This window comes from Perca flavescens, chromosome 15 (assembly GCF_004354835.1).
Source record: "Perca flavescens isolate YP-PL-M2 chromosome 15, PFLA_1.0, whole genome shotgun sequence".
Taxonomy (NCBI): Eukaryota; Metazoa; Chordata; class Actinopteri; order Perciformes; family Percidae; genus Perca; species Perca flavescens.
The window spans coordinates 21,022,897-21,033,690 of record NC_041345.1 but is presented as its reverse complement, the minus strand read 5'-3'; the positions used below and the strand labels follow the sequence as shown (position 1 = coordinate 21,033,690).

General features: G+C 42.1%; 1 protein-coding gene across 1 annotated transcript; it reads left to right on the top strand.

Annotated features, from left to right (window-relative positions):
• The first annotated feature begins 499 nt into the window (after positions 1 to 499).
• kcna7 (potassium voltage-gated channel, shaker-related subfamily, member 7) lies at positions 500 to 9,508 on the top strand. Its single transcript, XM_028600114.1, has 3 exons — positions 500 to 859; positions 1,718 to 2,469; positions 6,514 to 9,508. The coding sequence occupies exons 2-3, from the start codon at positions 1,777 to 1,779 to the stop codon at positions 7,444 to 7,446; spliced, it is 1,626 nt and encodes a 541-aa protein (XP_028455915.1). The 5' UTR covers positions 500 to 859; positions 1,718 to 1,776; the 3' UTR covers positions 7,447 to 9,508.
• Positions 9,509 to 10,794: the final 1,286 nt, after the last annotated feature.

Genomic DNA, 10,794 nt, shown 5'->3' with positions numbered 1-10,794 from the left:
TTATGTTAATTTAAAATTAAGGCTGGACTGGCAGGTCAGGTTTCATTTGACATGTTTTAAATTGTGGAAAATTTTGGACAAGCCACAGTCAAGTAGCCAAATGTAATTTAAAATAGATGATGACAGCAAAGTTATGAAAGCAGTTAGAGGGGACAGAAACCAAAGGAAAATACTAACCATATATGTGTGTGCTCATTCAGAGTTTAAATCACGACCATAACCAACACAACGTTTACTTTTCCTAAAATCTTTCCTTTTCTTTTATATTATAGTTTTGGCCTCATCTATGTGAGTGTGCAAGTTCATGTCTACACATGCGTGCAAACAGTATGTTTAAGAAGAGTGAGGGGTTAAGAGGTTGACATTTTTGGGCAGGAAGGGTTGTTGGGGGCAGAGAAAAGGGGGGAGGGGAGGAGAGAAGAGGCAGCAGTGCTCTTGGTGGAGGAGAGGGTAGAATATTGAATTTCGGGCCAACAGCATTCCCTGGGGAGCACTGAGCATGACAGAGAGCACAAGTGAAGACCGTGAGTGACCTACAAACAAGCTTTACTATCTTAACTTCACCCACGCTGCAGATTAACACCCCAGCAGCCCCTGAAGGAGCCACGCTGCACCCCCTGCCACCTCTCCCAAACGTGACACATGGAAGAGGAGGAGGAGGGGTTGTCTGGACATCATGATGCAGGAATTGATCCAAAAACTGTCTCAGAAGGAGGGAAGGTTTAGCCCAAAAGGCACCCTGAGGTGGAGGTACAGTAGGAGAGTCAGGGTCACTCTCTGGAGGCGTTATTAGTTTGAATCAGCGGCAGACGGGTGAGAGGAGGTTTCTACTGGCTGAACTGGACATGGTGATAAACTGGTGAGGAGCATGAAGCCGACTGCATGTGTGGAGCTTTTTGCACCGAGGGTCTGCATGGTGGTAGTTACGGTACAGAATATGGTGGAGAAAGGTTAAAACATTGCATTAACATCAGTGACTGTACCGGCCTGGACACATTCAAATCACTTATCAAAACATACCTCTTTAGATTAGCCTTCACCTTATAATAATATCACATTTTATTCTACTGTTAGTTGCTGGTTTCACTGTTTGTTTTTGCTTTTAATAGGCTCCTTTTTATGTGTTGGTTGTTTTTAATGTGCTTAATATTCTGGTTTTATTGTGAATGTCTTTGAGTACTAGGAAAAACACTATATAAATAAAATATTAGTATTATTGTTATGAGGGCTTTTGTGTAAAGCCATACGAAATGGGAAAATCTCAATACTAATTCTGTTTAGTTTGTAATGGTTTGGTAAGCATTTCTTTTTTTATTTTTAATGTAGGACACTTCTCTCTCTCTCTCTTTTATGCAGTTTAATGTAATCTAAATAAGATGTTTGTCCAGAAAATTTCTCAGCTGAGTTTACAAAAAAGAGGCGAGATCTAAATTTAAATATTTTATTAATAAGTTCCAACATATTCTGGGAAAACAATATGTATTATTGGTGAGGCTGTGTTAATGGTTAGTGGATTAATGACAAAATGAAGCAACTAAGGGACAATTTATTTCAAGATATATTTCATATGAATGACCTTTATGTATTTTAATGCACAGACATGGTGATTAAAAAGTGTTATATACTATATATACAATATTTTTCCTTTTTATCTACCCATGTTTTCCTGTTCTGTTGTTTCCGCACAGCAAGGTTAACTTTGAATTGTCTTTTCCAGAGTGAAGAGACACAAAAAAGTAAGACAAGAAACACGAGGAAAGAAACAAAGACTAAGAGATGGATAACCAAGACAAGGGAGGAGGTACAGGAGGAGGGCAGACAAACGAGAAACAAAAAGCTGAGGAGGTCGGTGATGAGGAAAAGTGGACCAAAGATAAACACAACAAGCTGGAGAAGGAGAGCAGTGAGAAGGAGCCGAGTGGAAAGGCCATGAAGGAGAAGCGTCGCTGTCACTGGAGAAGTGACTGGGCTCTGAACGAACGTCTGGCCATCAACGTGTCAGGGATGCGTTACGAGACCCAGCTCCGCACTCTGGCCCAGTTCCCCGACTCCATGCTGGGTGACCCCAGGCGTCGCCTTCGCTACTACGACCCCCTGCGGAACGAACTCTTCCTGGACAGGAGCCGCGTCTGCTTCGATGCCATCCTATACTTCTACCAGTCTGGCGGGAGGCTGCGGAGGCCCGCCAACGTCCCTCTGGACATGTTCCTGGAGGAGCTGCGCTTCTACGAGCTCGGGGAGGAGATCATCGATCGCTACAAAGCGGACGAAGGCTTCCCCAAGGAGGAGGAGAGGCCCTTACCCGCCAATGACTTGCAGCGCCGCCTCTGGATGCTGTTTGAGTATCCGGAGTCCTCCGGCGGAGCTCGGATCATTGCCATCATCAGCGTCATGGTCATCGTGGTCTCCATTCTCATCTTCTGCCTGGAGACTATGCCTGAGTTCAGGAATGAGAAGGAACAGCGGGAGGTGAGGATGGGTTAAATGGTGCTGATGAGTGAAACAGAGGCCGCAGATAGAGGTGATGTATGGAAACAGACCAGATAAGTGAAGGAGCGGGCAGGTAGCTGTCAGGGCGCAGAGGTTAACACTGCGAGGTAGTGATGAGGTGAACGTAGAAGGACAACGTGTGCTGACAGGTGTCACATGAAGCAGCTCTTCCAGCACGAGGTGAAAACGTCTTTATCTTCTCTGTCAACACTGAGGGGAAAAAAAGGAGAGTAAATCCAAAGGATGATTGGAATCTGTAAAGCAGACAGAGAAGAAGGCGAGGGCGAGGTTTTCCTGAGATTATTTTGGACTTGTCGTTAAATCTGATCCACCCAGATTAGGGCGAAGTAGTGAAGGAATGAAGGAGATGAGCCGGGCAGTGAAACCGCTGATGGAAAAGCAAGAGTAAGGACAGACCGGGCAGGTTAGGTTAACATTGTGGAGATGATATGCATTGTCACGATCTCGGGGCTGATCTCCAGAGCCAACTAGCACATTCAGGTGGAGTGGATACTTCAAAAGTACTGAGAAAAGAGAGCGAGTAGAATGAGTTAGAGGTAAAGAAGCAAGTGTGAAGGGAAGGAAAAGAGACGAGCTTGTCTCACGTTACTCCTTGGAGATCTAAAGGGCTATATATAGGGATAGGACAACCCTAAGAGCACATCAACACATAAACGAATGTCTGTATTAATAAACGGTGTAACTCATAGGCTACACACGGGAAAAACAGCATGGAAAAGAGGCTCACAGTTCAACTTTTCTGATGACCGACGCAAAATGCAAAAATTCGACCTGCACACTGTTCCTGTAGCCTGGGGACGAGGCGGATTCTGGAGGTTCGGGCAGCAGAATTGACACCGCGGCGGCGCTTGCTGAATTTACGTTTCCCATCACCACCAACAGTGCTCCGTTACTCCCTTCCATAGATAGATACGCTCATGTGATCAGAGCATTTGACGCTTTTGGAAAGCTACACAAACACAACAAAACCCGCATGCACAGCAATCCCCACACAATCACTCACCTACCTGGATGGTGGCAAGGCAAGGAAAGGCAGCTTTATTTGTATAGCACATTTCAGCAACAGGGCAATTCAAAGTGCTTTACATAAAACATTAAAGAGCAGTTAGAAAACAATTAAAAAACAATAATAAACAAATTAAAAACATTAAAAGACAAGAATAAAATTGATAGTGCAGTATAAGAATAAAAGTTACAGTGCAGTATAAGAAATTAAAGTTAATAAAATAGATTATTTAAAGAAAAGCAACATCAAAAAGATAGGTCTTTAGCTTGGATTTAAAAGAACTGAGAGTTGCAGCGGACCTACAGGTTTCTGGGAGTTTGTTCCAGATATGTGGAGCATAAAAACTGAACGCTGCTTCCCCCTGTTTAGTTCTGACTCTGGGGACAACAAGTAGACCTGTCCCAGACGACCTGAGAGGTCTGGGTGGTTCATAATGTAGTAGCAGATCAGAAATGTATTTTGGCCCTTAACCGTTTAGTGATTTATAAACCAGTAAAAGTATTTTGAAATCAATTCTTTGAGGCACTGGAAGCCAGTGTAGAGACTTCAGTACTGGAGTGATGTGATCCACTTTCTTGGTTTTAGTGAGGACTCAGGCAGCTGCGTTCTGAATCAGCTGCAGCTGTCTGATTGATTTTTTAGGGAGACCTGTAAAGACACCGTTACAGTAGTCAAGTCTACTGAAGATAAAAGCATGGACAAGTTTTTCCAAATCCTGCTGAGACATAAGCCCTTTAACCCTTGATATATTTTTAAGGTGATAATAGGCTGATTTTTAAATTATGTTAATGTGGCTTTTAAAATTTATGTCTGAGTCCATGACTACACCAAGATTTCTTGCTTTGTCTGTTGTTTTTAACATTGTCGTTTGAAGCTGAGCGCTGACTTTCAATCGTTCCTCTTTTGCTCCAAAAACGACCACCTCCGTTTTTTCTTCATTTAATTTAAGAAAGTTCTGGCACATCCAATCATTAATCTGTTCAATGCACATAATTAATTGTTGTATTGGGCTATAGTTCCCTGGCGATAAGGTTATGTAAATTTGTGTGTCATCCGCATAACTATGGTAACTTATTTTGTTGTTTTCCATAATCTGAGCCAGTGGAAGCATGTAGATGTTGAACACAAGAGGCCCCAGAACTGAGCCTTGGGGAACTCCGCACGTCATATTTGTATGCTCAGATGTATAATTACCTATAGACACAAAGTAGTCCCTATTCTTTAAATAGGATTCAAACCACTTTAGTACTGAGCCAGAAAGACCAACCCAGTTTTCCAATCGGTCAAGCAATATGTCATGGTCTACCGTATCAAATGCAGCACTGAGATCAAGTAATACTAAGACTGAAATTTTGCCACTATCTGTGTTTAAGTGGATGTCATTAAAGACTTTAACAAGAGCCGTCTTGTTAAAGTCGAAAATCGGGGAAAATCGAACCAATTACATTTGTTTTGTTAGATTCTGATGATGATGTTATTGGTTCTATATGATAAGTTATATAAAGCAAGGAGTGTGTATGTGTGTGTGTGTCCTTCCCATATCTCGAGAACCGTTAATCGGATCTACTTCTACTTCATCTTTTTAACCGTAAATTACCGTAAGTGCCAATTTGCATCGATCAATTTTCCACCGTTTTGCTACTCCGAGAACTTTCGAGAAATCGTCACCAAATTTAGTACAGAACATCTCTGAACCAAGCCTGAAAGTTACTTTTTCAGTTCTTTTATGATTTCAAAGTTTGCTCAAATGTTTAGGGCTTATATCCAGAACGCTTTCTACTATTGCAACCACATTTGGTGGACATGTGTAGATATGATGTCTGAGTGGCCATGACACATTTGGCCCATAGGTGGTGCTGTAGCAGCATCATCTAAAGGAAGAATCCCTGTCTGTCTGTGCATGTAAGCATGTATGACTGTCCTTCGCATATCTCAAAAAACATTTATCCAATCCACTTCCAACTTGGCAAGTGTATCGCTGCGAACCCAAGGGAGTGCAGTGTTGAGTGTGAAGTCGATCGGATGAGCAGTTCTCGAGAACGCTGTAAGCAGCGTTTCCGGGGGTCAAGCAGTCGAGCTGTTCCGAACGGGCACGCATCTTGAAGATTTTCATTTAAATAAATGCCTGTTAAGTCACTATCGTTGAATGAGGTAACACAGTGGTGATTGAGCCTATAGCCCCTTGATGAAAGCCCTTGCATTTGCAGTATTAGGAACTGGTGTTCAACACCACTGCAAACTACAACCTTACCAGATAACATATAGTTGAGTCAGTCAAAGCGGTGGCAGAAATCTCAGAAGTGGAGATCTGAAAACTGACTGTTGGAAATGCAAGGCCAACCTTATCTGAACTGTGTCAGTCTTAGAATTATTTGGGGACAATATGTGCTGCGAGGTTTACCAGAAGCTTAGAGTAACTCTATCTAACTTGTTAAAAGACACTAATACCCAGCCATTTCAAACCTGCACCTACTTCCCAGAAAAAAACAAGCCGCCGGGTTAAATGAAGTGTCAGATGTTGCGGCCGTGCCGGTGTCAGGAGTGTAACGCAACCCAGCGTCATATGAACTTAATGTTTTTTTGTGTGCGTTTAAATATAGAGAAACCGATTTATATAAAAGTCCGTAAGGGAAAAATAAAGCCGGGGGAGTGAAAATGGAGAGGAGAGAAAAGTTAGCACAGTATCACAGATCATACAGGCTCGATAAGATCCTGATGACAGGTGTCATACTCCGAATGTGCTGAGAACAAACTTCAGAATAATTGCTTCTTCTCACTTATCCTCTGTCCTTCTTTTCTATCTGTTTACTCACCTGTAAACTTCGTCTCCATGGAGATACAGTATTTATTATAGCCTTACCCTTCCCCTTTATTCTCATATTTCCCAAACTCATGTTTGATAGACAGATGATAAAATATACCTGCCTGGTATAGGCTTTGACTTCTTCTATCTCTGACGGCAACTCTAACAATGTTTCTGTTGTTTTGTTTTACAGAAGTTCACCGCCATACCGCACCCCACCATAGCGAACGAAACCATCTTGATCCCACCTGGCTTCACTCCCTTCCAGGACCCCTTCTTCATCGTAGAGACCATCTGCATCATCTGGTTCTCCTTTGAGCTCATCGTTCGTTTCACCTGTGCTCCGAGCAAGGTGCACTTCTTCAAAGACGTCATGAACACCATCGACTTCTTCGCCATCATTCCCTATTTTGTCACCCTGGGCACGGAGCTGACCAAGGACAAGGACGCGCAGGCCTCCGTGTCCCTGGCCCTGATCAGGGTCATCAGGCTGGTGAGGGTCTTCAGGATCTTCAAGCTCTCTCGTCACTCCAAGGGCCTCCAGATCCTGGGCCAGACGCTGAAGGCCAGCCTCAGAGAGCTCGCCCTGCTCATCTTCTTTCTCTTCATCGGAGTCATTATCTTTTCTAGTGCCGCCTACTTTGCAGAGGTGGATAGTCCTGACACGGCGTTCACCAGCATCCCTGAGGCGTTCTGGTGGGCTGTCGTGTCCATGACGACAGTCGGCTACGGGGACATGTACCCGGTGACGGTCGGAGGGAAGCTGGTAGGCTCCATGTGCGCCATCGCCGGCGTGCTCACAATCTCTTTGCCAGTTCCCGTCATTGTGTCCAACTTCAGCTATTTCTACCACCGCGAGATGGAGTGCGAGGACACGACCCAGTACAACCATGTCTCCACGTCGGTCTGGGAAGGAGAGGACGATGAAGAGGGGGGAAATGAGGAAGGCATGGACGAGGGGCATGAACACATGGGAGATTGTGTACCCTTGTACGGGCAAGACAGCAGGGGTATCTGCCCTCCGCTTAACGGGACGCTCCTGGCAGGGCTTTGTGATGGACAGGAAGCTGGTTATCAGAGAGGGATAAACTTCTACCTCAAAGAACCTCTGGTCACTCAGGTTTGACAGACATAATGGACAGGGCTGTCCCACTGTCTCACATCAAGGAAAAGAGAGTGCCAAGCTGGAAAGATGCTGGCAGGGCAATACAGGAGAAAATGTTCACAAAGACTTGCCCTGATATAAGCTCTAATGTGTTACATTTGAGGCTTTTGCATGATTGTATTTGACTGATAAGCATCTGTTTTTTTCCTCAATAAATAAATAAAATCTAACCTTTAAAAAACCCTGCAGGTCTTTTGATAAAACTTACTGCTGTAGTAAAGACATATCCGGACACCTCAAAGAATCTTCTATCCAGCTCAAATAAAAGAATAAACCACCTGCCGTACAAAATAAAGTAGATTTTAACTTCTTTCCAAAGTTGCGACTCTGTTTCTTAAACCCAACAAATATGGCAGCCAGAGTTGACATTTGGTGCTTTCCTGTCTTGTTTTGTGCAAGGGAAAAATGATTAATGTAGACAAATGAAACAGGTAATAAAAGTTTTAGGTAACGCTTCATGCTATGGGTCCATAATTAACATAATAATAATTTCTTAGAAGTTTTCTGGAAATTACAAACGTTAAAGTAAATATTCCAACCAGTATACATTTATCATTGGACATTTTATTCTCCTTATATATAGACATGTTTGCTTGATTGTGGACAGTTTTCTCATATTCAGTTGACTTGCTGTGCACTGACTGAAACACTATCTCGGTTTAATTGGAATTTAGTTGCTGAAAGTGTTCCAACAGATCACACCGTTTCTATTTCCCTATAATTAATACCAAACTATATAGTCCTTTCAGGGAAACATCCAAGAATATTACCAAGAAATTATTCAGAAAGTACAGACCCGTAAAATAAACCATTACCAAATGACTGAACTTCCAGCCACCATCTTTGTTTGGCTAAATAAAAGCGCTGCAGCTAAGAGAGCAGGTAAAACATCTTCTTTCCTGTGCAGCTGATGGTATATGTTTTATGCTGGCTGGATGGAGGATTATTTTAGGACTCAAAAATGTCTTTAAAACAGAGAAGAGTGTTGTTAAAAAATTGGTGAGGTGCCCGTCTCACTTGCATGTTATCATCACTGCAAACATCACAAATGTAAAAAAGGAAAATTAAATCACCAAAAGTCAATGTAAACTACAAACAGAACTGATGATCCTACTGCTTCAGAGACAGATATTCCAGAGACATACAAAACTTATATAACAACGTTATTATAATATACAATTCAGGTTGTATAATGCCTGTGATGATGGTTTACTGGTGTCACTGTGGAAACGAAAATGACTGAAGTGCTGAATGCAGGAAATCAATTCACTGCACATTCATCTGATGGTGTTAAGTGAGCCACAGTGCCATTAACTGCTGCTGTGAACATACTGTATAGGAGCTAAGTGAACAGCAAGTGTTGATGCCCTGTACTTGTCAGAGTTATGGCAGAGATGAAGCACTGTAATCTCGCGCTGACGTTGACAACAAAGAGATCGGCTGGTAGCGGTGCAGACAGAGTTCTTGTAGTCAAGTCCAAAGCCAGTTTGTAAGCTACATACAGCAGTGCAATAGATACAGCCTGGAGAGGTGTGTGGAGAAAGCTGATATCAGGTCACAGACCATATACTGTAGCTCAGAGCCAGCTGACATTTGTACTAACTGCAGTGTCTGGAGCAACACTGTGCTCTGATGGTCCGAGGCGATAGTGGTAGCACTAACAATCTTCACAGCTTTGTCCTCACGTCAATGAGAACAACTTTCCCTAGATGTGTTATTAAACTGATGTCGAACATGTACGGTTCCCTTCAGCTGATTCCCAATCAGCGACTCATTCATCGGCTGTTTGGCTACCAGCTGACTTTAAGGCTGCATATTGGACTGCTTTATGTTAGTATTACTTTTGCAGAATATTTGCATCAGTGGGATGAAGTATGAATTTCTAACAATTCTTCAATTTATCTTAAAACAGCTTCTCAATGGACATTCTAGAAGAAATTGTATATTATGATAAACTGTAATCAAAAAGTTATATATTTTGCAAAGATATTGAATCTAATTTACCCCACTTGTTGCTTTTCCCAAAATACAGCTAAATACACCAGATTCCAGCAGAACTTTGAGGAGGTCAACAGCATGATGTGGAAGATGTGTATTCAGCCATTTTTTGTCAAAACCTTTGAGTATTTGGAAGATACTGAGAGTATGGATTAGCAGATAAAACAGCAGAAATGTGGTTATTTTGGGAGATTGATACTTTATTTGGTGAAATGTTGTCACCATTTGAATCCATTGTAATTTACATGAATTTGAGTGAGAATGCAGCCATTTAAGAAACATTTTTCAAGGCTGAAGGAGATGAATCTAAGATAATTTCATAACTTGTTTTGACTGTGTGGATGTAGTGTGACCTGCAGTATATTCTGAGGACAGATGTGGCTGTGTATTTATATGTCTTACTTTATTTAATAAAGTTCATATTTAATCACTCAGGTCATGGATTTCTGAATTCTTTCCAAATGACTGTGCAGTGACTCTGGAGAATGTAAAGATGTGTGCTCGGATCTACACAACGTTTTAAAAGCATCATGAGGCTTTTACACAGTATTATCAGAGGGTGATGCATACTTGAGGCTGCACATCTCAGTTTCTGTCAGTATGACGGTCAGAAAAGATATGAGTACAGATTGTATGGTAAGCCGTATGCATATTGCACTGTGCATGTGATGAGTCAGCCTGCCTCTAGATGTCAGACTGTGTTTTAAAACCAGGACATCTGTCTCACTCCTGCTGCCACTGGATTTAATTTACAGTAATGTGACATGAAAGACTTCAGAGAAACCAAATGCAAAATTTTCCCTCTTGAAATGATCATGTTCATTGATGCCATATGATCCAGATGACTTACATTATGTTGTTTTCATTCCATGACATCTAAAAAAGACTTTGACTGAATTATTATAGTTATTATACTAAAGCAGATAAAAACGTGTGATTGCATCATTTGAGTCAAGCCAAAAATTACTATTGCTTTACAATATGGTGGTTCTAAGCACTGTAACTCTTAACTGAGGAACACAAAAACAAACACACACACACACACACACACACACACACACACACACACACACACATACACACACACACACTGGATGATGATGGCTGCAGTGATTAAATTCCTGACCCCCCTGCTGCCTCAGATGGTGTGATATCCTCATGTCATGTGTCTCTCTCATGCTACAGGACAGATTAGTGCTTCGTTCCACAGACATCAGCCAGAATGTCATCACAAATTTGAAATTCACAACACATTGTCAGACTTCCAGATTTCTGCTGACCTGCAGCATATCACCATTTCCCTCTACCTAA

Excerpts from the sequence above, each read along its gene's own strand:
- kcna7 (XM_028600114.1), top strand. The coding sequence starts at position 1,777 with ATGGATAACCAAGACAAGGGAGGAGGTACAGGAGGAGGGCAGACAAAC. Across the intron at positions 2,470-6,513 it reads ATGAGAAGGAACAGCGGGAG|AAGTTCACCGCCATACCGCA; the intron begins GTGAGGATGGGT and ends TTTGTTTTACAG.